The 26,556-nt window shown below is 42.3% G+C and overlaps 4 protein-coding genes across 8 annotated transcripts in view; 1 reads left to right on the top strand and 3 right to left on the bottom strand.

Annotated features, from left to right (window-relative positions):
- The window catches only part of ldlrap1b (low density lipoprotein receptor adaptor protein 1b), a 31,502-nt gene extending 29,693 nt beyond the window's left edge, over nucleotides 1–1,809 (bottom strand). For 3 of the 4 annotated variants that reach the window (XM_070978768.1, XM_070978766.1, XM_070978769.1), the window contains exon 1: nucleotides 1,604–1,795. In XM_070978768.1, the coding sequence (XP_070834869.1) occupies nucleotides 1,604–1,688 (85 nt within the window). In that variant the 5' untranslated portion in view covers nucleotides 1,689–1,795. Of the gene's footprint in view, nucleotides 1–1,603 lie in introns of all 4 variants that reach the window. The other variant, XM_070978767.1, reaches the window with a different exon arrangement.
- A 3,663-nt stretch (nucleotides 1,810–5,472) lies between these two features.
- Nucleotides 5,473–18,258, bottom strand: maco1b (macoilin 1b). 2 transcript variants are annotated; one of them, XM_070979267.1, is made up of 11 exons: nucleotides 17,997–18,209; nucleotides 16,641–16,782; nucleotides 14,982–15,108; nucleotides 14,080–14,203; nucleotides 13,445–13,623; nucleotides 11,787–12,345; nucleotides 9,153–9,311; nucleotides 8,569–8,751; nucleotides 8,342–8,462; nucleotides 7,941–8,115; nucleotides 5,473–7,833 (listed from the first exon to the last, which is right to left on the bottom strand). In XM_070979267.1, the coding sequence occupies exons 1-11, from the start codon at nucleotides 18,074–18,076 to the stop codon at nucleotides 7,631–7,633; spliced, it is 2,052 nt and encodes a 683-aa protein (XP_070835368.1). In that variant the 5' UTR covers nucleotides 18,077–18,209; the 3' UTR covers nucleotides 5,473–7,630. The 2 variants fall into 2 exon arrangements, with proteins under 2 accessions (XP_070835368.1, XP_070835367.1); XM_070979266.1 differs by having other exon boundaries at nucleotides 5,479–7,833; nucleotides 11,787–12,348; nucleotides 17,997–18,258.
- A 1,869-nt stretch (nucleotides 18,259–20,127) lies between these two features.
- Nucleotides 20,128–23,203, top strand: rhd (Rh blood group, D antigen). The gene is made up of 10 exons (XM_070979824.1): nucleotides 20,128–20,332; nucleotides 20,627–20,813; nucleotides 20,951–21,101; nucleotides 21,214–21,361; nucleotides 21,480–21,652; nucleotides 21,758–21,895; nucleotides 21,978–22,105; nucleotides 22,248–22,327; nucleotides 22,513–22,586; nucleotides 22,759–23,203. The coding sequence occupies exons 1-10, from the start codon at nucleotides 20,182–20,184 to the stop codon at nucleotides 22,783–22,785; spliced, it is 1,257 nt and encodes a 418-aa protein (XP_070835925.1). The 5' UTR covers nucleotides 20,128–20,181; the 3' UTR covers nucleotides 22,786–23,203.
- tmem50a (transmembrane protein 50A) lies at nucleotides 22,995–26,250 on the bottom strand. Its single transcript, XM_070979825.1, has 7 exons — nucleotides 26,158–26,250; nucleotides 25,516–25,621; nucleotides 25,247–25,359; nucleotides 24,523–24,590; nucleotides 24,201–24,293; nucleotides 23,897–23,957; nucleotides 22,995–23,784 (listed from the first exon to the last, which is right to left on the bottom strand). Exons 2-7 carry the CDS (start codon nucleotides 25,615–25,617, stop codon nucleotides 23,739–23,741), a joined length of 483 nt encoding a protein of 160 aa, XP_070835926.1. The 5' UTR covers nucleotides 25,618–25,621; nucleotides 26,158–26,250; the 3' UTR covers nucleotides 22,995–23,738.
- Between the last annotated feature and the right edge of the window lie 306 nt (nucleotides 26,251–26,556).

The following is a 26,556-nucleotide window of genomic DNA, read 5'->3' as shown; positions in this document are numbered from 1 at the left end:
TACATCTCATGCAAAAAAAATAAGTCAGGGTCCACCTTGGAGCAGAAGCTTACTGCCACTACAAGATGAAACAAGTTGCCTTCTTATTCATGACTCTGCAGTTCACTGGCGCCTTCTGAAACACAGTTAAGCCTATAATTATAACAACAGACGGGGAAAAAAAAGAGGATGATGAACAGTTCTGTAGCTGATCACAGACGAAACAGGAAGCTCAAATTGACAAACAACGTGGGTGAAGAAATGATCTGATGGATATAAAAAGGACTGACGGGACCACCTTATCTCTGCTTGGCTGTTTTGTCCGTGGCAGCAGCAGCAGCAGCAGCAGCAGCAGAGAGAGGGTAGGATGTGACTCTTGCACGGATTGTATGTGAAGTCATGGCAAAGCTTCACGATCAGCCTGAACTGCCAGCATTAGGGACTGATTGGTTGTCAGCGCTCTGTGACCACTGCCTGGTCAGATGTGGAGGCACAGTGCTGATTGTGCATCAACCCCACCCCCTCAGAGAGGAGTGGACCAAAACAAAGCATCGATTGCATTGTCTGGCACGTGTCACGTCTTGCTGCCAACCGTTCTATTATCTATGAAATAAAAAAAGAGGGGACACGCATGGGAGCGGGGGGCACTGCCCCTTTGTGGAAGCAAACATAAAAGGGTCGAGGCGGCTCAGCCTGCATGCGAAAGCCACGCTAGCATCGTCAGAGTGATCACGGCCAGCTGTCTGATTGTTCACATTGGAGAGTGCAAAGCAGCAGCAGCAGCAGCTGAGGCCAGGCATCAAACGGACATCCAAACCAAAACCCAGGTGGCTTTCATGATAACCAACCCCTAATATGAGCTTGGCATTGGGAGGAACTACAGTTCTCTTTAAGATTTGGACTCTGTAACCACTCCTTATACAGCCTCTCTCTTTTTTTGTTTCACATGGTGTATCGCCTAGCAACAGTACGTTGCTAGGCTCGTGCAGCCTTGCCAGGAGACGACCACTCGTCTCTTCTTGCGTTTTCACTCCCGTGACTCACCTGCACCTCTCCGCAGTCCACATCGCATCATATTAGCTCCCCGTGGAGCCCCTGTCGTACATTTGTGAGCCGTGTCAGCCCGTCGGCACAGTGACGTGGCGCACAACAACGATTTCACAGCACTCTCAAACTTTTGCGGTGACACGCGGTCGCTTTGAGTCCGAGCGGCTGAAACCGAGCAACTCATGTGACTTTGCTAGAAGCAGTTTCGAAGCTGAAGTTGCTACAAAAGCCTCAACAAGGAGTCAGTTGACGGGCGGCGGAGCGCTGCTGTCAGCGCGAGCGTCAAGTTCAGAAGCACACCAAAACATTTCCGACTTTACACGCTCGCTCTTACGTCAAACCCGTCGTTTTGCGAGTTACCAGGTCTATGAAGCATGCCCCATACTGACCCCATAAACTGTAACGTGAACTGACGTCCACAGACGAGTTGTAAAGTAACGCTATCGTTAAGTACACGTCGGTTGTAATGTTAGCTCCATGTCAGGGCTAGCTTGGTTTAGCCAAGTTAGCCTTGGTTTAGTCAAATTAGCAGCAGCTAACGCCTTCGTGTTAATGTGTTGAACAACTGAACACTCACTTTTATGTCTGCCCGCACCCCACGACTGTTTGGCGATGCTGGGGCTCCGTATAATTGCCCTTCCAGCGGATTTCAAAGCGTCCATATCGTAATCCAAAAGTGGGGCAAAGAGCCCGATAAGCGCCTCTTCCCTTCTGTCGAAACACTTCTCTTGGTTCAGAGCAGCCCTCTCACGTCCAAACTTTTTTTCAGCTGTTTTTCCTCCCCTCCGCACGGTTAGCTTTCAATCGATGGCAGATTATCATGTTCGTCCCCCTGGGCGGCGTTATGTATGTAAATGAACCGGATAATGCGCGTGACGCCCGTTTGTGGAATCACGCGAGTGAGGTTGTTGCAGCAGCAGCAGCACATCCCGGGCGGGCGGTGTTGCTGTTGTTCCTGCTGATAACACGGTACACTTTTACACCCACCCAGTGTCTTTTGTGACAAATGCTTTGGTAGTCACATCACGGGCTGTGGTTAGACCGTTCATGTTTAATTCATGGTTTCTTCTTTACCGAGCTTCTAAATTCATCGTCTATTCAGTGGGAATGTCAGTAATGTCATGACCAGAAATAGGGTGGAGAGTGGAACTACTTCAATTCAGTTGACTCACGCTTTCAAGTTGATGGAGCACCAGAAAGCAGTCAAATTCTTATTATGCATCCCAGTCACTAAAGGCTGACTGTTACTACTGTTGCAAATCTTATAGCAGCTGGCTAACCACTGACAGACCTATTTATTGTACTTTTTTTTTTTTTTTTTTTTTGCCATATACACCTAAGTGAATATATTATATTCACTTAATATAATATTGCACCCCCCCACACACACACCCAATATTCTGCCCTTGTGCTCTGGTGGCCCATCATCCAAGTGAACAGCTGCAGGGCAGGAAGGCTGTAAGGGGTCTCTCCTGGAAAAGACGAGCTATAACAGTAAGTCATTGTTCAAAATTGAACACCACTGAGTCCCTGCTGGGCATCTGGAAGAAAGGGGGTCTGCTGATGGAAAAAAAAAAATGAAGTTAATGAGATCTAGACTGCAGACAAAGATGCCTCATGTAACAAGCCTGAGGAGAAAACCCCACAGTCATATTGACCTCTTTTGTGCATGATTAAAAATACTTGTTTAATGGCTAAAAGGATGAGATATGATCAACAAACAGCAATTGTGACAGTTGAGAGACTATGTCTGACTATTTCTTTTATAGGACTATAAAAAGTCACATTTTCAGGAGAGTGTTAAGACTTTTAGATGTGGAGGGAAACAAATTATTTTTAGTGACATTGGCACCACCATATCATGAATAATATATTTCTTTTTATGCTTAGTTGATCATCAATACTGTTTGAGTGCTGACCAAAATATGTAGCATAGCACTTATTAACTTAAGTCTTATTTAGTTATTTTAGTTCTTTGATGGCATGCTCATTTATATTGTAATGTTAATGAGACATGAATGAATTAATGAATGTAGACTGTTTTAGGCAAAGTTATGGAGATGACATTAAGCGTTTTTGTTAAGTGAAAATCATCCTCGAAGTATGTTTCACTGAGTTGTGTCGTCACCCACCAAGTGAGTCACTCAGGAGAATGGTGTTTCAAAAAAATCTTGCAGAACCAGATTTCATTGAGATGACAAGTTTGGATACAGCAGTGCAACAGGCTAATACCTCCCCAAGGACATATTAGGCAACACCATCCCCTTTGTTCTGAAGCCTAGTTAGCATAGACAGAGTTTATTTTGGAGGGGGGAAAAAAGACTCCAAGGGAGAATTATCACCTCATCAGTGCAGCACTGAAAACTAAACCATCCCTCTGTACTCAGGCAGGTGTGTTCCTTTTAAATCACTGTTTCTTTGTCGGCAGCTACAACCACACTCCACTGAATAGCTTGAGACAAAGGAGTGCACCGTCTGTGAGTAAATCTGCCACTTACTGAAGCATGCAAGACATATCTTTGACTTTTAAAGCAGCAGCAAGAGTAATAGTAACAGTAGGTGCGCTTGGGAGGAAAAATCAATGAGTTTCTGCTGGGAACGAAAAAGAAAGGTTCAACTGCACACAAGGAAGTGGGGGTACGTGAGCAGGTTGCCCAACATTCAACAGATGATTCTTCAGTCTGAAGGTGAGTATGAAAGCCAAAACACACATGATTTATTTATAGGACAAAACACAGGCAAGCAGCCTCATAGCATCAGCCATGGGATTCAGTCTGTACACATATCTACTCATTTACACTGTAAATACACCAACTTTAGTTCTCATACGGGAAAACTAATTCATTTTTAATATATCGCTCCATGGTCTCTGTTTTCCAGAGGAGCAGGTACAGAGGCGGGAGGGTGGAGAGTGTATTTCCATCAAGAATATTGCTTGTGGACTTTGTTAATTGAGGAGGTCAGCGGAAACAGGAGAGCTATTCCTGGAATTTCTCATTTGTGGCTCTTTCTCTTCAAACAGCTGGATTTGCTGTAGATTTGTTGGCCTAATGGTGTTGCGAGTACAGCTGTGCCAAATGCAGACTGTTAGAAAAGACCCGTTTATAATCTGTTAATTCCACATGCTCGACTCTGCCAAACAGCGTGGTGCCAAACTGGAACAAGAGCAGCAATAAAATACTAAGGATTGAGAGTAAAACAAATTTATGCCCGGCCTAGGCACCGGTTAATGCAGGGAAAATGAGTGGGGAGCTTTACCCACATCGCTCTCGCTGCACAGGTTAATCAGGCGTATTTGGGGAAGCCTGGCATGTGACAGAATGCTGAACTGAGGGCTTCTTTCATGCACGGAAATCCAGTGTCCTTGGCAGAGGGATTCTTTATCTCCTTCCCAAAATTTCCAAGTGCATTACATGAATGAATTATCACTCAGATCAAAATACGTGGCAGCCCATAATTTGTTCCCTTTTATGGTTCCATCACTGGGTGAAATCTCAAGCCCTGAGGTCAGCAGAACACATAAACTCTCTGATGGTGATTACTTTTGAATCTGAAATGTCGACAGCGAGGGGAGTGTGGAAAGGTGTGCTTAAATGCTGACTTTTAACATTAAAGACTGGTACTCCCCTCTGGCATTATTTAAATTGGTGTTCATACCCACACTTCCTTTACCTACCAACCGTATGCTGCTGCACAGCTTTGAAGGAGCACCAGTGGTCACCGTGTGTTCACTAGTCGTGATTAGAGGTTAGCATGAACAAATTATTCATAAATTCCTTAAATTCCTTTTGTCAGACCTAAATGGGATTTTCTGATCTTGAATAGAAGGAATTAATGGTTCTTGACAGAGTTAATAACCAGAGCCTATGTGGACAGGTTCTCTTTAAACCTTCATTATATAAATGGACACTGCCTCCTACTGGCAATAAAACAACAGTGCATCTAACCTTTAATACCAGATGAGGTTTGTTTGGTCTGCTTTTTTGTTTTCTTGACTTCAACTGTATTTAAGTCTTTCATTAGAGCCATGTCACTCAATAAAAAATTGCCTGACAGTGTTTGGGATGCTATACATCAACTGTGGTTCTTGAGTACTCCATTTTAGTACTTTACCTCCATAAAGGTTTAGGGACTTACAAGAGACAGATCAATAAAATAGAAGCAACAGATAGTGAGATATCCTGGCTTTAAGTTTCTAGCATGGCTCAAGCTACAAAAACACTGGATCCTACATTTCCCATAATGCAATTCCACAGCCTTTCATTACAACTTCAGTGTGTAATGCAGGTTTTCCGAGTCTAACCCTGATGACTAATCTGCTTGGAAAGTGAATGAACTGGACTGTGTAAAATCTGTGCAAACAAAACAAACTCACAATCAGAGCTGACGGGTTGTTTTGAAATGTGCAGACAAACTGTCAGAATAACAGCAACAAGCAGAGAAAAGTGAATTTGCAAGAAAAAAATGTTTATTCCTTGTAAACCTCACAGAGCGAGAGCACAGCCAAGGTCAGACCTGGGGAGAAACAGAGCAGTGACTGTGGGCATAGAAAACAAAAAACAAACAAAACACTTCTCTATAATTTCAACAATCAGTTGACCAAACAACTGACTAAACTGTAATTTGCACAACATTTTTTTTCCAGGAGCCAATGACAGCAATCTGAGCGAGAGAGAGAGAAAAAAAAAAGCTTCTCCATTTACAGTAAGTGAAAACCACACGCAAACAATGACCATTTCAGATGATGGTGAAACCACATCAGACTCGAGCGATTTTCTCCCTGCAGGAAAATAACAATAATACTAGAAACAGGAGTGAGGAAAACTGCTTTCCACAGCCACTTGTCCCGAACAGTTGCAAATACTGTAACATTCACAAAGACTTTTCTAGTCCCTTCACTTTTAACTACACGGCCTACTACGAACAGGTGACCACTTCCTCTACCTGCTTAACAGAAACTTCCATTAAGAGATGTTCAGCTGGATATTTGACAAACATGTCAGCCAATGTATTTGCAGCACACTCTTACACATTACTAGAGAAACAAGCAATTCAGTCTTGGCACTCGAACTGAAGTGGAGGATTAATTAAATAAAATTACTGAACTGCTATATTTAAGTTGGCGTTTCCACAGCTTTGTTTACATTGCACAGCCTGTCTTAACAGTTTTCCCTTTCACACAGCATGTGTTTTACTATGCTGCAACTTTAAAGTGGAAACCAAAATGAAACGAGAGGGCAGCTGCTAAACAGAGGGATTTGAGTTTTAACAGCAGGAGAGATGATCTTTTATGAGTGGATGTGCCACGTGACCTGTGTGCAGTAGACTTTGGAGGCTAACATCGTGTCAACATTCTGACAGTGGGTAAATATGTGGGTAAATGTGGGAAAAGTCTTGCGTTTGGTGCTGTCCAGTGTATCTGCTGAATGCCACTAACATAAGGGACAAAGCTGTCTTCGAGTGGACACAATGGATGAGCTTCCCCACCAGGTGGGAAATCAGTAGGGAGTCCAAAAACCAAATCGGCCTCCAGAGGAAGCTTTGTCCCATGCCACTCGACAAACTCAAACTCTTATCCTTTCCAGCTTAGCCAGATGCTTCAGCACTAAATCAGAGGGGGTGGGCCAAATCTCATTATCAAACTCACTCTATGTCCTCAACTCAAGGCACTGTGATCATGACAACTGATGAAAGACCATGCAGAGTGTTGAGAAGCCGGCACACTTGCACACACAGACTTCTTCTCTTACTGCACTCTTTCTTTAATTCAAAAACTTAATAGGAGCTGCTTGGGTTTGCTTAATTTGAAGGTCTAGGTTTTTGCTTCCAACACAAGATCATTTCCAACTTGTTGCAATCAACACTTCCAGCCTGTTGAAATCAACACTTGAATCATAAAGAGTGAACAAATAGAACCACACAATACACTTTAAAAACTATTTACCACCAAACTCCAAAGCAGCCGAGAGCAGGGTTGATTTGGTGCCTTAAAAAATAAATTAAACAGAACAGGGGCAAGAGTCCGTGCCAACTTTGCACTACATTCCTCTGGTTGTACAGATGTTGCCATACTATGGTGGGAGAAAACAATCCGTCAAAAGAGACTGTGATACAAGTAAGGCTGTATGATAAAGGAGAACTCTGTTTTTCAATTTTTAGGAGGGAAAAAGAAATCAACCTAAAATAATAGAGCAGCTATTCCCCAGGACCAGAGAGCAGGGAACTGGTTGCAGATGGTTGCAGTGTTGGTGGGAGAGGGAGAGCAACGCCCTTGAGATGACGATACATACCCGATTCTGTGAGGTTTCACTAGACAAGAAAGAGAAAAAAAAACTGGGACTTTCTAGTTGACATGTGATGTCCGTTTAAAGTTTTTTTTGTCTTTTGTTTTACCTACAACAAATACAGTCACACAATACAACATCCTTCTGACCTGGCGAGGAGAAAAATAAAAACCCAAGAAAAACAATGTTCTCAGCCGCAGACATGCCGAGCAGATTGGAAGGTGTTGGGCCTGCAGGAAGAAAAGAAAAGAAAAAAAAAAAGAAAAAGAAAAAAAAAAGATGGGGGGATGGAGGAGGGGGGGAGGGGCGGGACGAAGTGTTCACTTTTTGAGTGGCTGGTAAACAGAGGCGTTGGGGTCTAGGCCAGAGGGATTGGTGTCCATGAACTTGGAGGAGTAGTGGGGGGCCACAGGGGTCATGCTGCTGGTGTCGGCTGTGTAGGAGATGCTGGGCATGACGGCCATTACTTCGGCTATCTTCTGCTTCAGATCTTTGATCTCCTGGTCCTTCTGCAGGATCTGACCTGAAGAAAGACGACAAACACAAGGTCACTTTGAGAATATGGTTCAGAGTTGGCTATCGTTATTCCAATATGGCAAATAAAAAAAAGAAATCATTTATCTGGCTGACCTTGTGCAATCTCCAGCTGCCTCTTAGCGTCTCCCAGCGCAGAGAAGAGGTCCAGTTTGATCCTGGTCTCTGCGCTCAGGCTGTTCTCCAGGTGCTGGGTCTTGTCCTGCATCGCTGACAGCGCTGACATCAGCACCTCTGTGTCTTTTTCATTCTCCTTATATTTATGAAGCTCCTGAGAGAAGAAGGAGGACAGACACAGTTAGGGTCAAGTCAGGCAGTTACTGTGTGCAACTGGAAGGTCTGTGTTCAGCTGATATTTGCTTCTGTAACATTTTTAGCTCACTAGATGTAAGTGGCAAGGCGCAGAAGTATTAAAGCACAATAATACTGGAAAAATATAGTAATTCATATTTGTACTTTATGGTGACAATTCTTAGAAATATTTAAATGAATAATACCTGAACTTTCAATTCAAGCTCTCTGATCTGGTCCTCCTTTAGCTTGATGTCCATTGTTAGTTTCTTACACTCTGTTTCTAATTCAGTGATCCGCCGCCGCAGCGTGTCTGTGCACTCCCCTCTGAACAAATGGAGGCAAAAAAAGTGGTGAATTTATACCAATGCTAATAATAAATTATGATGTGCAAGGATAACACAGAAACCAAATTTCCAGTGTCGGACGCTACCTGGATGCTGCCGCCAGTGCTACTGCTCTGGCTGCTGTGGCCTCCTCTAACTTCTTTCGTTTCTTTTCGTCTGCTAGTTGTTTCTCTGCAGCGGCTCGTGCCTCCTGCTCTGCTTTGAGCCTCTTCTCCAGTTGGCCCACCGCCTGTTTGTCCTTTTGCTTTGCCTGCACAGCATTATGGAGCCTGCAAGTGCACACACATATCATAGAACAGAACATTAACAGACAGGAGATCCAGGGTGGCAGGATCAGTATTTCTTACCTGCAGTGTATGTATCCACCACTCTTTGAATCACATGTATGGAATGTATTTGCACAGCCCATCCCAACTGTTTGGTTTGACTGAAGTCTGCACCAATCGGAGGGACTTCTTCAGCAGACATTTCCCGATCAGAAATTAGTTTGTGAATGCAAAGCCGTTTTGATGTGATGATGTTTCTGCTGCCGACTGCTCTTTTCAGACAGTGTTAAATTATACTAACGCACGACAATGAACACCCCAATGCCCCAATTAGTAATGATCCAAAACCAAAAGCATCACTTGCGTGACCTTGCTTTGATCTGGAGAGTAGTAGCCTCACTCACTTGTTCTGCAGCAGCTCGTTCTCCTGCCGCAGTTGGCCCAGCTCAGTGCGTATAGAGCGCTCAGCGCTGCCCAGCGAGCCAATCTGGCTGCGCAGGTCCTGTTCAACCTGCCTGCTGGCCTGCAGGTCTGCCTTCAACTTCTTAACATCCTGCTCCAATCTGTCCCAGGTGGGAGAGTGAACAGGAAAGAGACACACTCGCATGTTGGTTATATGACATTTAGCATAATTTCATAAAAATGCATAAAAAGTGCATCCGCACATTCAAAGTTATACCTTAGTATCAATACATGTATGTTGTTGTGGATACATGAGTCCAGACATTATTAATACAACCCTGATTCCAAAAAAGTTTGTTGAATTTGTTGACAGCAACATGTTTCAAACAAGTTGGGGCAGGAGCAAATAAAGACCTGGAAAGTTGTGGAATGCTCCAAAAACACCTGTTTGGAACATTCCACAGGTAAACAGGTTCATGAAAGGCTCAGTCGTCCACAAGCAAGGATGGGGCGAGGTTCACCACTTTGAAAAACACAGGGTTGTATAAAGCAGGGCACATCCAGTCTGAAATTTTATCAAATTCAGAAAATGTGAGCATCTAACATTACTCGCTGATGGCCCTGGACGTCCTGAGGGTGATGGTCGATAACTCTGGCCCTTGGAAACATTTTGCTGAGGACCCTTGCTGTACTACACATTATGAATTGGCCACAATATGTTATGAAACATTATTTTCAATTTGAAATAAACTTACTACTGATCAATAAATTGTTAGTGGCCTTGAATATTCAGTGTAGCTGGAGATCATTCACTGTTTGGTACAAAGGATATTATTGCATGGACTCAAGAATAATGATATCGGTAAACACAGTTTATTTGCAAATGACTGAATTCTGTTTTTCTTAGGGGTTGTATTTTAATTCATTGCAGCCAAGGCACTTTCATATTCAATCTTTGCAGACTATAAATAAACACTACCCTCAGTCTTAAATGAGTCACATACACAGTGTCACCACGAAAACTACACTTTTACTTTGTGTTTCTTTCGAAGCTACATAGTCATGTCTATGCCTAAGTTTACACGTAGCAGGGTATATAACATCGTGCACACAACATCATTTTCAAGAATGTTGTCATTTACATGAACCCAGATAAATGCGCCGTCGAGCGCCATCATAACTATGCCAAACCTATGGGTGCGAGTGTAAACATAGGTCACTCACATGACAGTAAGTATTTTCAATCGCATGTTGTGATGTTTCGGAACCTAAAACGCTGTTTAACCCAGTTTACATGGCAACACATAACCGGCGTTTTCAGAAATCTCCACTTTGGCTGCAGTTTTTAAAAATGATCGTTTTCTGTGAAAAAAACTCTGTTTGCGTGTAAACAAGAGGCCAAACCGCATGAAAACATGCGTTTTCCCTAAGTGTAAACGTAGCCTACTCAGAGGAAAGAATGTTATCAGTGCTGGTTTAGTTTCAGCAATATTTCTGAGAAAGTCTCAGATTTATGATGAAAACAAGCTGAGACTTGCAGAACGTGATGTTACGGTAAATCTATATTGGTTTATTTGCTGTCAAATGTGGCAGTCACCAAGAAAAATCTGCAACAACAATCCAGATATCCAGATTGCAGAGAGTAAATCACTGACAGTTAAACAGAAAACACATAAAGGCAGGCACTAAAACAATGACAGACATTGCACATTATGCCTATTTTCTTTGTAAATTTAAATAATCTGCCACATCAACCCCACACTGAACCTAATTTTACACCTGAGAATTGACTCCCTTACAAAACACCATTATCTGCTTTTAAATCATCATTCCACCGTGCTGTGTGCCAAAGACTGTAAACTTATCAAGAGTGAAATGACATTTTTCAGCCTCAGTCCAATTAAATTGTACCAGCAAGAGACACTCTTAATGACCATCTGTTTGCAATCAGTGGTTTTGCAACTAAGGATGTCACAAGCTGATTAGAATAGGGGGCCAATTCAGGCTTTTTTTCCCTCTTTTTTTCTATTTCAGCTATAAAAAGCACAATCAATTTTTGACCCTCCGTTTGTTAACTCCAGGTGCACCAGCTGTCGAAAAGTAACTGATGCACTACATAAAAACACTGGAACCACTTACTTTTGCGAGCAAAGCATAAAATAAACAAACCATAAAATAAACAGCAGTCTGCCAAAGAGTTCCAGTGAATTCTATGCCAGCATGAAGCAGCAAGTGATGCAAAAAGAAAACTAAAAAACATATGCTATGCTTTGAGGAGTACTGCTATTAAATGAGAGGTCTTGAACATAAATCCACATCCTGTTCAAACCTTTCTGTCACATCAGAACCACACTGATACTCCTCTGCTGACCACAGATATTAGACAAACTACCACACACAACAAAATATTCCAGGAAACCATCAAAGGTCAGCTCTGATGCATGCTTTATTTTCCTAAGAAAGAGATATTCTGCTGCAAAACACTTGGACCACTTGACTAAGACTTCTTAAAATAGATGATTTCATAATATGGGACCACAATGTTTCTGTTAGTATCGTTCATTTGTTAACACAGCATGGCACAGTGTGGTATAGACTGAATGAGCTGTGTCTGTGTCTGAGCATGTGCTTCTTACCTAACAAGTGCTTCTGGTTTGCTCAGCTGGTTGTTGGGGATACAGTTGTCTGTGGGATCCCTGTGGGAGCCACCTGACGTCCCCTTCCCCACTGCTAACTTGTGCTTCTTCTCATTCTTCCCCGTGGAAGAGGAGGATGATGGTGCAGAGGAGGGCACGCTGCCGTTGGTAGCGCTATGGCCGCGGGGCGAGGAATTGAGCGTCGCGGCATTGCTGCTAGCATTTTTGTAGTTTTTGGAGGAGGAGGAGGATGAGGACGAGCAGGAGGAATTGTTGTCCTCTTTAAGCAACAGGTTCTCTGTGCTGCCCAGCTCTGTGGTCAGTCTCTTGTTGTTCATATGGTTCTCCATATACTCCATCTCCTGGAGTTTAGAGTCCACTGATGATGGCAGGATGCTGTTGCTGTTGTGCTGCTTTTTAGCCTCCCCGCCGCCCCGTCCCTCTTTCCCTTTTTCTCTATACTCTAACTCTGGCAGTGGTGCCGATGTCTTTTTATTGGCTGGGGCGCCATTCTGTGACACTGGAGGTGTGTCCACTTCAGATATTCCTTTTGCTGCTGCTGCTGTATGAATAAAGAGGGAGGTGAAACACATCAAGTAGAGTATATATGACTACTGCCATGACACTAAGAGAGTCTCCTGAAGCTCTCCAGCCTCTCTTGACCAGTGTAATTCTCCATATCTTACACCTAAAGCATGACTTTATGTACCCAGTGTGGACATTGACAGAGGGTTCACATTTGCTCCTGAAGTGTTACTTGTGTGAAATGGCCAGACTTTGCCTACAACAGCACAACATAACCACAAAGCTGTGCTGCATTTGTGATCATCATCATTATTGGTTCGCTAGTCAAAAATCCTTTGCTAGCCACAAATGTGATTTTTAAGCAATTTTCTGCTCTGTGGGAATATTAGAGCTCCTTTCAAATCTCTGCCTAATCACAGCCAACAACCAGAGCCTCTTGTGATCATTATGTGCTTGGTGTGTTTGTTTAAACGATGAGGCAGGTGCACCTGAAACCCCAGACTTTGAATAGAGAGAAATGCTGCACATGCTACTAACCTAGCTGGCTTGTTTGACAAAACACATCCGTGACAAAGCAACAGGAACTTGACAAAAGCCTGGATGTGATTAAAAGGACAGTTCTGTTTCTAGGGTTCATGTTTAGAGTCACTATCCATTAAATCACATGAACAAAAACTGTCCACTGCAAACTGTCTCAACACAAAGCCAGACAAGTTCGAAACAAAGGTACAGATGATTATAATTTTTACGAAGACATCATTCAAACACATACTCATCTGTATTATCAGGCTTCACAGGACCAAACCACTCCTGTATCATGACAGGCATTGCTGACGTTTTTCAGAACCTTCTGGTCACCAACAACCATCTCTGCCAACAATTTTGACTGACTGACGCAAGAATGACAGATCTTTCAACTACCCAATCCATAGATGTGTCATCAGTGACCCAGGTAGTGAGCTCACTAACCAAACAGTAAACGGACAAGATAACACTTTATGTCTACTTGGATGTCTAATCAAATAGGTGATTTTATTCTTTAGTCCTAGTAGATGGATAAGAGCCTCTGATTTCCTGAACCTGCTGCTTCATGTGTGCATACAGTCTACAGCGCATGTGTGTTTGAATCTTACCTTCTTCTGCTTCTCGCTCTTGCCTCTGAAGCATCTGTTGCTCTGGAGGTAGAGCCTGCTGCAGGAGCTGCATGTAAAACTCATTCTCCTTCTGCACCTCCTTTTGCTTCCGGAGGCGCATCTTATAGCTTACATAGCTCTTGAAGCCGAAGCCCAGTGTGACCACTGGGTAGCCAATGCTACAGAGATGGACACAAAAAGTACACTCATAAGTCCACTCTTTGGTCATAGACCAAGAAGTATCACTAAATAAGACAACACACAACACAAAAATGCACTTAAGATACTAATATCATATAATTCTAACCCCTTTCAGGAGTTTTCATAAATGTGCAGATTGCATGCTTATATGTCTCTTCATTAAAGGAGTCTTGGGAAACCTCAGTCCTGTTTCTTTTGTTTTGGCTTTTTCTTCCCCTAAACACAGAACCCAGTACCAAACATACAGCTGTCAGGTCATGATGTGGTGCAATCATAACTGAAAGTCAGATTCCCTACGCTGACTTTCAATCTGAAACACTGCATTACGACATCCTTTTGATAACAGCATGACATCTTCTCACCATGAGCGTGGTGTCAGAGGGAAACAACCCCCTTTACGAACATGGTCGAGTTACAAGAGAATATTGGCTCACCAGTGTGCAGCAAAAGGACGACACAGGTCCACGTGGAAGTTCTTCAGGTCTTTGAATCTGATGGCTGCCTCTATGTACACAAAGAGTATCCATAGGGACACGGTGGGCAGACAGACACCTCTCTCTGAAAAACCAAGAAGAAAAAAGTTATTATATAAAGGCATCAAACAAACACACCATTATGAGTGAACAGGCAGGGTGGTCAGGATACAGACACTGTCATTGTCTCCTTGGCTGCAATAAACTCAGACACTTTCCCCACCAGGCTGCAGAGTGTTAAGAGATATTAATACTCCTGTGACTTTCTATGGATGTGAATGTCACTGGTGAGTAAAGTTGGAGGGCTCAGAAAGCAACTGGGGACCACTCTATGTTTCTCCCTCCCCCAACTAGCACTTGGATTTCAATCTGACACCTGGCCTTTGGTCAACATGGGGGGGATACCGCTAAATCAGACTGACAACCTATCTGCAGAGTGCAGCTCACTTACATACACCAAGCAATATTCTAAGAAGTACTCCAACAATTTGTAAATAAGGTAACACAATGTGACTGGGTATTGCACAATGCTTTTCACACCTGCTTTTCCCTGAAGCACTAAGTGGAAGAACAACACAAAACAGTGCAATTTCTGAGAACTGGTGTGGCCTATAATTGAAAAGAGTTATTTGTGTTAATAGCTCATCGTGTAAATACACAGAAAGCCTCTTTCTTCCTTGCTTGCTTCGTTGTTTGCAAGAGAATTAATGTGGAGACAAAGGTCATAACCACAAAGAAGCTTTTGTTCCTGATTCACAGTTTGAGTCATTTGCAAAACATTAGTCAAGTTAATCTCTGGTATTTCTCATATGCTGTATTTCTGCTAAATAATATCAAGACATCAATACACTGGATGACTTTACCTGTGTGCCAAACATACTGCACCCACACATAGGTACTGGCAGCAAAGAATAGCCATTGCACTGGGATGAAGAGGAGGCAAATGATGTCCGAGGTAAACGCAACACACACAAAGAATACTGAGAAAGCCTGTTGAGGAGAGGAGAGCAGGTTATGATAAACCAGTAACATCTGCAGTAGAGATGTAGATTGTTTGTCCTTGTTACTATTTCATGGTCTAAACTTAAGCAATTAAAATAAAAATAAGAAATGGAAATTGTTTCCAGGCTAGCATCCAGCCTTTAACTGCTGGACACCAGTTCATTGAAGGGTTGGTTGCCAAATTTAAGTTCTTTCTAATGGGAGTGAGCTGATCCTAGTTGATTAAACTAAACATTTCGTTGATGAAAAATTATATCACACAAATGAAATAACAACAAATGGCTACACAAAAATTACATTTTGGTTCTCTCTTTCTGCATCTCTGTGAGACACAGACGTGTCAACAAACACACACCTACACAATACATTTCAATAAGAACAAGCTGCCTGCCTTCAATAACGGACCCATGGCAAAATAAACTGAATCGTTATCATGTGATGTAGACAACAGGAAGACTAATGACTTGCGAGCCTGCTAAGATCTGACAAAAAAATTCAAATCCGAGGCAGCAAAAAATGTAGAGGTGAAAACAACGGGCTGTTTTTTAGCGTGTAGTAGAACTCATCTGAAACTAAGTGAAACTTCAGATTTGTTGAGGATGTTCCTACATTCATAATCTGATCATAATCACTGGACACCTGCAGCAGCATCCTCTAACTCTGATTTTCATCAGCCTTGCTCACCTCCCAGGTTCTCAAGGAGTTTCTACTCCTTTTGTTTGGGGTTTGGCTCTCTCAGAATCAATGTTAACATCTTGTGGGATATTTTATGATTGTGAAGAGATACCATCTGATTATGTTTAGATGAACACAAGAGTGAAAAACAATATACTGTATCAAGTTGTTCATATTCAGGCTGAAGCATCTGAACTGACTCTCACTCTCACTGTGTGCAGGTGTCGACATTTACAAATAACCTTTAACTGTTCAGTTGTGGCAAATTACTTACAATAATCCGACTTTTTTTCTTTTTATTGTCTTTGGATTACTGTGGATACAAATACACACCACAACGTGTACAGAGCTTTCCTTTCATTGCACCACACTGCTCTCTAAGCAGTAGTGGATCTTCTTTTTCATGCACGTTTCTCTTATACAAACCTTGTTAGAACCCCAGTTAATCTTATACATACATGTCCAACGAGCTTTATTTCACCAACAGGAATCTATCTTTTCTTATCTAGGTAGCGTTAACTCTTCTAAGAAAACAAGTTATTGAAGGAAGGCAATAATAACCTGTTTTTTTTACTGAAGGAAGACAATATTAGTTACTGAAGGAAGGCAATAATAACCTGTTTTTGTTTTTGTTTTTTTGCAGTGACTGTGACAGCAGCTGGTGCTGAAGACCTTCAAAACTCATTTTATTAATAGGAAAATCAGAACAGGGTTATAATCTAAGTCCTAACTTGCTTATTTTACTGCAGCACCTAAAGGTTGTGCTGAACAAAAGATAGAAAAGACAGCTATCTCTGTCTCCGGCTTTCTGACAGCACAATAAATATCAGGACATAGCCACTCACCAGCCCCTGGTATCTAAAGGAGTCGTACACACTCCGGATGAAGAGCCAGAATGGCCAGAGGTATTCAAACCTGAACTCCAGAACAAAGTCTGCCAGTAGCACAAGTGCCCACACCACCAGGAACTTCAGGTACAGGAAGGTACTAAAACATTAGAAGAAAAATTGGATGACAAAAGCTGTTTTGGAAAACCAACACACCACAACAGCACAACTGTTTTTATATTGATTTGTGTCAACAAGAATGGCACTCATTTTTACCCTTACATGTCAATATGCATGGCACATTATCACTGTTGAAGCCTTTCTTTAAAAGGTCTATGTCTCTACTTTGGTATGTTCTTCCATGGTGCTGCTTTGAGCATGACAACAGTGCCAAACTACAGTATATTCTGTCATGGAGGTAATGCAAAAAATATAGAATGCTGTGATCTGTTGCTGGTTCTTTCTTAGGGCCACAATTCTTGTCAATTTAATAAGATAAATAGATTTGATTGCTATTGACATTTTTGTTGTTGAGCACTGAAACCCATCAAGTGGCACAGTAGGGGTGTTCTGTGATATCAAAACATGACTGTTTAGTGGTGGTCACCAGTTCAATAATTCAAGAACTGTCCCAGATCTCTAGGTCTAGATGCCACGTGTGTAACGAGTGGCCTTTAACGTTTGGTTCATCAGATACATAGGAAGTCAAAGAGAGGTAGGACCTGTCAGGTACGGCTGGGAAGGACAACCAAGCAAAATGAAATTATCCAAACTAAATAGTGCAACACAAGCTTTTCAAAAGTTAGACAGACTGACTGCAGTCTGGTCTACTCATGTGTAAAATTAATGTTAACCTGCACGATTACTGGATATATAAGGAAAATGTGGAGAAGTTGGCAATGAGCAGACAAAGCTGCTTTGGTGCTAGCTAACACAAGTAACCTCAGCTAACAGTGAAGCGGCTCATTTTGACGCGACTAGCAGATGACAACTGACGTGGGCAAACGGTAGATAGTCAGGGTTGCTTCATTAGTATCCGAAAATCCTACACAACTTATTGAAAACAGTGACACTGCTGAGAAAGAGACCTTGTGACATGGTTCAAAACAGGCTCTTTCGGGCCTAGCGCTACAGCTAGCTTAACAGCTAACGTTACTTGCTAATGTACAACGAAAACACAGCGCTAGCATACACTACGCTATCACTAGCAGCTAGCTAGGTTAATAAGCTAGCTAGCGTTGGCAGTTCATTGACATCAATGGTAACATTAGGGAAGTTTCACGTATTGTAGCCATCAAGCCGCAAATATCTCCATTCATAGTCCCCCATCATTGTCGTGAGGAAGACCCTTTCGTCAGTCTCCATAGAAGTTACCTGCCGTATATACCCTCAGTGATTCGGTTCCGTTTTAACGGCCGTCGGAGTTTGCTGCAGTCCGCATTGCGCCGCTTCATCCTCCTCCCCTTGGCTTTGGCCTTCGAGTAACGACTGTAATCTTATCCAGTTTTCTTGTGTATACGGACAAAGATAATAAATGAAGTGCCTGTGGTATATGTCGCTGTTATTATTTTTCCCCAGTGGAAACAAAGAAATAAATAAAGGACTCTATTCGGGAACCTCCTCTTTTTCTGTTAGCGCAGACTCAATAAGTCCAAACCGCGCTGCCTCTTACGTCCACTTGTCAGACGGGTGGTACAACCAATCAATCTATCGGCCGTGGCCCCTCTCTTTGACGGATACAGAGATGAGCCATTTATCTCCCACCGTCGCCGGTCACTCGCTTCTCCTCCGTCAAAGACAACTGGGTACACAGAGATGGCGAGGGCCGCTGTGTGTGGAGGGTCTTGTAGTAACACCAATCAGATTTTTGTGGACAAATTGGGCATCGTTGATTGACCAATGAAACGATCACGGAGGCGGGGTTTTTTGTCTTCGACTTTTTTTTCTCCTTTGGTTTATTATGAGCAGATAATATGCAGTCTTTGGGACAAATTTCCGTTTGTGCCCGATACAAAACATCCATTCCAACGTGAGGTTATTTTTATCAGGGTCTTTGTATGTGGATCGTGGACAGACCCGCCCCTAGGCCTTGTGTGCCATCTATGTTTTATGTAATTAAAATTTGACGTTTGACTAAAAAGAGTGGGTTGCAGTTACGTGATAAACTGCCATTTCAGCATATTTTAATTTTTTAAATAATACATTTTATATGCATTTCCCTCATGAAATCACAATCTCAGTGCATTTGTCCACGCTGAGATTTTACATCGTGTGGACAAACATGATAACATTACAATACATCAAACACAAAGCAGTGTGTCAAAAGAGAAACATGAACGCAAGTCTACAATGATGGCAATGGCACCAGGAGTTCCTAATACGTTAGCTATATGTTAGCTAACACGCAAACTCCACCATCATCAGTGAGTCCAGATATAACCACCAAGCCCTCTTCTCCACTCCTCAAGTCCATTGTCAATGTCCTCTCCATCTTAATAATGCTACTTATTCCTTCAATTTGCAGACAAAATCACGTGTATTCATGAATCACTGTGCCCTGTGCCTGACCCAGCAGTGCCTATTCCTGCTCCTCTCTTCTCCATCCCTCTTGATCTCTCCAACCTCCACCAACGCTGCCTGTCCATTGCTCACTCCAGCTGCTCCCTCCCTCATCTCTTGATCCATCTTACCTCAACCAAGACTGGCCAATCACCGATCACCCCTTCCTCTCAAAAACCAAGGAATACCTTGTTGCTACACACGACTCCAAACTCCGAATTCAAAATGTCAAATGTTAACTAACTGTGAAGTCATAATGTTCTGCAAAAAGAATTCTATGTCCGTCATTCAACGCCATAACTGTCTACATCCAGTCAGATGCTGAATTGGTGACACTAATCTTGGGTGCCCACCTTGAAACTGTGCTGACTGTTTATATCTTCTGTGCCGCCAAGTTGAAACTGTTGGTGATAATAACTGATGACAGTTTTTTTTGCATAACTAAACTATGAAAGATGTAACAGGTCATTTATCAGGATTTATAATTTCTAAAAGTGTTTTTTAACAAAGAGAACCTAATGAATGATAGATTCCTACAAAGAACAACTCACAGAAATCAACCATCTAGTCAGTTTTAGATATTTTTGGATTATATAATTTATATATAATAATATTATACATCCAGGACAGATAATGCACAATGCTGGTAGAAATGTCCTTTATCGTTGTCTCTAGGACCCTGACAAAAATGCATATAAAAATAACAGAACAGAGAAATGTGCAAAAACACAAGTCTGCAAATTTATGTTACGACATTTTTCAACAGTTTTTTTGACAGTTTTTAGGATGTCAATTAGCCTCATCACTCATTTTATATAGGCTAATGACACTGTATTTTTTTATGTGTGTGTGTGTCTGGCAGTTTTCGTGTGTGGGGGTAGGGCAGAGTAGGCAGACAGGTCCAGCAGCTGATAAAAACAAGCGCTTTGAGTTGCACCCTACTCAAAGAGTCGGGGCTACACATGCGTCAGTTGGAAGAGAAGTGCAGGGAAGATCTCCAATGGCTCCTCTGTATGCACCAAGTCTGCGCTCCCGACTGGCACCTTTGCTGCTTTTTCTGCAGATAGGGTTCATTGTGATATACGCTTTTTACACTGAGACTGAAAGCCATGTGAAAGTAGATCGGATTACCTTCAGCAACCTTTACACAGGTGAGTAGTGAGTTTGGGTTGGGGGGAGGGCAAGGGGAGTTGAAAGGAAGACATTTCATGTTTACATTGTGAGATACTTCATATGTGTTTTTCTTCAAAAAGCTTAAACAAAGCTATACATGTTCTAGAACCCAGGAGTGCTGGGAGGGGCTGCAGTTAAAACTGCTGAATATTGATAAGCAATACTGGCTTGTCTCATAAAAATTCAGCTGAACCCCAGCAGAAGGGACTGTATTGAACTGGGCTGTGATTCAGAATAGGTTTTTAAAGCCTACTTCTTCTTTTCTCTTGCAGAGTTCCAGGATGTGAATGTGATGGTGGTTCTAGGTTTTGGTTTCTTATGTACTTTTCTAGTGCGCTATGGTTTCAGTGGCTCTGGGTTCAATCTCCTTGTGGCAGTCATTGCCACCCAGTGGGGCATCATACTCAATGGAATTGAGTCCTGGTATTACAGAGGAAAGATCAGGATCGATTTTAAAAGGTAGGTCATCAGCTGAGGCAGTCATTGTGACACATTTTGAATTTAATGACACATCGTGTGTAGCATCAACAAACATAATGTACAATTTTCACAGTTGTGATTTACAAGTCAATGCTTATAATGTTTTATTAATATAGCTTAGTAGTTGCAGAGATGTGTGCAGCCTCTGCCCTCATAGCAATGGGAGCCATGCTGGGGAAGACCAACCCCATCCACCTCATCATCATCACGCTGCTGGAGGTGTCAGGGTTTGTCCTGAATCAATGGCTCCTCCAGACTCTGCTCAAGGTAAGCAGCTGCTAAGTATTTCACCCTTACATCACTTCTTCAGGCCAAGCATATCTATATTATGCATATGAAGAAGATGCTATTTGCTAATAACAGTGTTTTCTGGCTCTAGGTTCAGCTCCTGAACTGCATCATGCTGCTCCACATCTTTGGGGCCTTCTTTGGACTCATGCTGACCTGGATCCTGCATCGGAATGGATCCAAGCAGCAATTTGAAAAAGAGAAATTTGACAGCAGATCAGGATTATTCTCCATGTTGGGTAAGTTAGGCATCCCACTTAGCAAGTGGGATGTCTATCCTTCAGCTGGAGATTTAAGTTCAAAGCCTGCATAAGCAAAGCAGACCCTGAATAGAATCCTGTGTTCTCCGTTCTCCAGGGACTCTGTTTCTCTGGATGTTTTGGCCGAGTTTTAATTCAGTCCTTGTGGACGATCATTCTCTTTGGAAGAAGGTGGGGGCCGTGTGCAGCACCTACCTGGCCCTGGCTGTCAGTGCTGTAACAGCAGCTGCTGTGTCTGTGCTCTCCAGTCCCAAGGGAAAATTCAACTTGGTAAGATTTGACACTACAGTCCCTCAACAAATGTTAGGAATCAGTCCTACTAATATCAGTGAAATGTGATTCATAATGAGGTATATATCCTCACTCCTCTGTCAGATCCATATGCAGTCATGCATCCTCGCTGGTGGTGTTGCTGTTGGGGTTTCCATGTCAGCGGTCCATCAGCCATGGGAAGCCATGACAATTGGATTCAGTGCTGCTGTTGTATCAACCATTGGATTCCGATACCTCAAGGTTTTCATCACCACATGGACACGCACCCCTTGATTAAATAATCTCCATCACAACGCCTCATGAGCTCTTATTTTTTCCACAGATCCACATGCAGCTTGCATTTCAGTGCCATGACACCTGTGCTGTACTGAGCACACATGGGCTTCCTGGTCTGCTCGGATGGCTTGCACAACTCTTTCTACAGATCAGAGACAGTGATGATCATACAGTGTAAGAATGCAACTGTCGTATGATACACGCATGCACGTATGTGAGCGTGCGCGCGCGCGCGCACACACACACACACACACTCAGATGCATATGCACATAGAAAAAGGCTGACGCCCTGTGAAATCGGTCCTGTATTTTGTAGGGCAATCCGGTTTGCTGTATATCACATTTCTGCTCTCCTCATCACCATCGCTTTAAGTCTGTCCATGGGAATCATTACAGGTAAGTCCTCTTGTTAGGTTTCCATTATCGACAGCATTTTGAATTATTCTGTAGCAGCAGAATGCCATTATGAGTGAAATTGGACACAACATAAATATTTCTCAGTATTTTGGGTGACCACAGGTGTAGATCAACACTGTTGTATGGTAAGTTTTCCTAATGACTATTTATTTAATTATTCAAAGGGCTCCTTCTCAAGTGGAACTTCTGGAGACCACCACAAGACAAGAAATGTTTTGATGATCAGGCTTTCTGGGAGGTAAGCAATCATGTCTAGCTGAAGAGATTTCTACATTTGCACTGAACAGATGTCACCAGTTCTAATGATATATAGAGATATTTCACGGTAACGCACTCAGCATAATTCGATTTTGGTGTGCTATGTTGTAACAAGGTAAATTCAGAAAACCACATATGTTCATGTTTTGCAGTTCCCCCATCTTGCAGTGCGCAAGTAAGAGTATGGAGAAGCAGACCAAGTCTGGAAGTACAAACACGTTTGCTGTTCATTTAGGTTAATGTATATAATTTCATACAACTATTTAGCTTTGTATAAAGTGCTTGGTAGATGTTTTATTTGTGCAAGACTAGGATAAAGAAAAAAAAAAAAAATCAAGGTTGCACTGCGGAAGCAGGAATGTGACAATGAGCATGAATGAAAGACTCCTTTACTGCTCAGTATGTTTCTGTTTAATGCTGCCATAGTTGTCAGAAACTGACCTCATGGTTTGGATGTTACACAAGCAAATGGATAAGTGTTGCAGTCAAATACAAATTCTCATTACACATACAACACCCTACAGCTGGGAAACCGTTGTTGACTTCAGGTCAGCCCTGTGAGCAAATTCACTGCCAACAATAAATCTGGATGATTGCAAAGTTTCAGAGCTGACATTGTTATTTCAGGAAAAATACAAACAACCCCACAAGGTTACATTCAGAAAATGTGTTCAGTATTATGAAACACTGCCCTCACTGATAATTTGTACCATAATAATTTATGTTTATCCACTTAAGAGACAGTTGAAATTAAAGGATGTCACAGAAGTAAGTCTACCCAAAGGAAATGTGGACAGTTCAGGGAAGTAAAGCTCCCAAAATACACAGTTTTATACACAAGTTGTAAACCATTATAACAACATGGCTACAGTCTGAGTGCAAATAGACACATTTAAAGATGTGCCACACTTGAAAATATTCAACTTTCAAGGAATCTATGAAAACTTGTGCTTAGTTATGATTTAGCCATTTTACAGCAAACAATATAAATTAAACATGTTAAGCTGAAAAAGTTTATGTATATATTTATATATATATATATATATAAACTGAATAACCACGAAAGCATAGTCTCATACAGTATAGAAAGCAGAGTGTATAAACAGTGGACATAAAGACACACAAGAGTCCATTACTGCCACAGATCCTCTGTACGTCCAAACTTGAAGACCAACCCCCTGATCAGAAGACAGAAACATAGTATAAGAAAAATATTTCCTCAAAAAAAGGCTGTGCAGAAGTGGAAGCATGGGTCTGAAGTGAGACACCGCAAAGGGACCGTTAACTTACCCGAAGAAAATGAATGCATTTTGGAAGAAAATGGCAATGCCAGGATACACGACAGGCTTTTCTGCAGAGGACAACAGATTTACAGGTTACAAAATGAGGCTGCATTTCTAATTTGACCAACCATCACATTCAGTACGAGCTGGTCTGACATCTTGCTTGTTTCATACCAGATACGTTTAAGTTACTGCATCAAAATGGCTTCACTTAATTTTCAAAACACACTTATGAGTTGACAAATACTTTAACATGCCCCTCAATGTCACACCCCAAAGCTGATCACCGAACACCTACAAACAGGACTTACGAGGCACGACGAAGCCTCCAAAGAGAATCCACATGGAAGCAATGAGGGAGCCGAAAGCCAGCATGAAGCCAAGGAAGAGCCACACTCGAGCGCCTGCAAGCAGAGATAAGAAAGGGTGGATCACTGGGTGACTCTACACAGGGCTTCTTTATGAGTTTGTGTTTTACAGCATGTATGTTGTAATGCCACTATAAAAAAAGTCTGAAATCAGGGCATTAGTACTGCAGAACCCAGGTGTGACTGTATCAAAGAGAGAAGAAACCATCATTAGAGTAAATGGAGAAAATGACATGTTTGTGGGGAGATATAATCACACACACACCTGTCTGTCCCATGCAGCCTTCACTGTAGCTGTCTCCTCTCACTTGGCCATTTGAAACAGCATTAATCCTAGACGGGTCAAACAAGATAAAACAAAACAAAAAAATTACAAGCATCAGAAGCAACTCAGTAACTTTTACCTGATTTCTTGTGTTGACAGACCCCATGGCAATAATTGTATAGAATAAGTATGTCTGTCCCTTAGATTGTAAGAATTAAAGGCATGACAGTATCCCAAACTCACAGATCTAATGAGTGAGTGAAAGTTACCACTAGGTACTAGGTGTTTCAGAGGCTTTCAGCCCCAAAGCAAGGCCCTTCTTGACAAAACGGGTTTCCCAGTTGCCATGAAATTGATTTGAGGTGACCTAAATATCAATTTCAATCACATCATAGCAATGATCATTAACAATATTCATCAACCAAGAGTCAGTGGGTCAGCGGCGAAAGATTAAGAAAGGTTACCTCTGTCTCTTGCATGTAGAGACAGAGGTAACAACCCCACCTCCCCAACAGAGGGCAACCAGTTCTCATATGACTGAAACTCTACACTTAAATATCATGTGATCACAACTACACCATCTCCATGACAAATGAGCGACTCCATATGCGGAGGGAGGCCTGGAAACAGGACTTTAGGCTTAAGCAGCACCAAGTCACTGAACCATGTGATGGAAGAATCTGACATTTCGTGTGACAAAAAAATCGGCATAGTCTTGTCTTACATGAGGAAGGCCAATGTAGCGATGACTCCACAAGTGTGATAGGCATGGTGAAACTGTCCCTCGTCAGGATATTTCACTGCTGCGTCTATGATGATCCACCAACCGGTGAAGAACTGCAACGACAAGATCCGCAGTAAACCCGAGGACTCGCATGACAGGTCTGAACATGTATGTCACAATGCGCACAGACCAGGAACAAATCAGAGGAGCCTGCATCTCTCCTCTGGAGTTACAGTCTGTCTGGTCTTAATTGAGAATATCTGAATTACCAGAACTCCAGCAGCTATGGATGCGATGGTGTTTCTTCTCTCTCCCCAGTCCACATTGCACTCGCAATCTCCGCACCGGATTCCGTCCAGAAAACCTGACATGACTCTGGGAAAGGGCGTTAGGTCCAACAATGCGCGGAAATGACAACAACATCAAAAAAAACTTTACAGGAATACAGTCATCTCGTCATGAAAAATGCTCATGGTGTATAATAGCCTGATTCAATTCCTTCACAAACTGATATCAGAACTCTGAAAACAGTGTTTGTGCGCAGTCGCTGTCCTGTCAGGATGATGCTCAACTCCCTGCCTTATACAGCAAGCAAGCACCAACAATCACCAACTACTGGTTTTTACGCTCAAGCTCTGTAACACCCATGCGACAACAAGTCTGTCGAGGTATCCACTTCATAGATGTTAAAACATAAAAGTGTATTCACACAGTCGATACGAAACACGGCCGTGTCGTCGGATTCTTTTGTTCATCGCTTTGGTACTAGCAAACATTTCCTTGAAGGTTTCTGCTGCTATGAAGTCGCTAAAAATAATTGCCGAATTCAAACGACAGCGGGAAAATCGAGTGAAAACAGACGCACCGACGGCATTATTCGACTATAATGTCATTTTCAAAGGACTTCTTACCTTTTATTCTTGTTTTTTGATGTGCTCTCCCAAGATAAGCCCGACTTCGCTTCCGAAAGATCTCGGTCACGCACATGCGCAGTTGCTCCACACCCATTTGATGAGGGAACCGCCGAGACGCTGTTGATATTGGTGCCTTCAGGTGTTGTTGACAAAACGGGAATTTACTCAAGATTGCGACACTCTATTTAGACATTAATCTACTGAGACATTACAAAGATGTTATGTATAAATGAGCGCAATGATGTAAGAAGTTCCACCTCGGAACTACCAGTTCTTAACACTAATTTAATGAACATAGCGCATACGTACTTTCGCCGATTAATACAACAGTGTACAATAAAGCTCTGAATATATAGTATGTGACACCTATCTTGCACACAGTGACCAACCTTTACA

Source organism: Chaetodon trifascialis, chromosome 14 (genome assembly GCF_039877785.1).
Source record: "Chaetodon trifascialis isolate fChaTrf1 chromosome 14, fChaTrf1.hap1, whole genome shotgun sequence".
NCBI classification, from domain to species: domain Eukaryota; kingdom Metazoa; phylum Chordata; class Actinopteri; order Chaetodontiformes; family Chaetodontidae; genus Chaetodon; species Chaetodon trifascialis.
This window is presented reverse-complemented; position numbering and strand designations above follow the sequence as displayed.

Bases quoted from the DNA above. Each gene is read 5' to 3' on its own strand.
- maco1b (XM_070979266.1), bottom strand. From the start codon at position 18,076: ATGAAGCGGCGCAATGCGGACTGCAGCAAACTCCGACGGCCGTTAAAA. The intron at 12,349-13,444 runs GTAAGATTCAAA...TTATTCATACAG, and splicing joins AGAGCGAGAAGCAGAAGAAG to CAGCAGCAGCAAAAGGAATA. The intron at 7,834-7,940 runs GTCAGCCAGATA...GTCTTTCTTCAG, and splicing joins GCAGCTGGAGATTGCACAAG to GTCAGATCCTGCAGAAGGAC.
- rhd (XM_070979824.1), top strand. From the start codon at position 20,182: ATGGCTCCTCTGTATGCACCAAGTCTGCGCTCCCGACTGGCACCTTTG. The intron at 20,333-20,626 runs GTGAGTAGTGAG...TTTCTCTTGCAG, and splicing joins CTTCAGCAACCTTTACACAG to AGTTCCAGGATGTGAATGTG. The intron at 22,106-22,247 runs GTAAGAATGCAA...TGTATTTTGTAG, and splicing joins GACAGTGATGATCATACAGT to GGCAATCCGGTTTGCTGTAT.
- tmem50a (XM_070979825.1), bottom strand. From the start codon at position 25,617: ATGTCAGGTTTTCTGGACGGAATCCGGTGCGGAGATTGCGAGTGCAAT. The intron at 24,294-24,522 runs GTGTGTGTGTGA...CTCTGCTTGCAG, and splicing joins AGGCTGCATGGGACAGACAG to GCGCTCGAGTGTGGCTCTTC. The intron at 23,785-23,896 runs GTAAGTTAACGG...TCTTCTGATCAG, and splicing joins AATGCATTCATTTTCTTCGG to GGGGTTGGTCTTCAAGTTTG.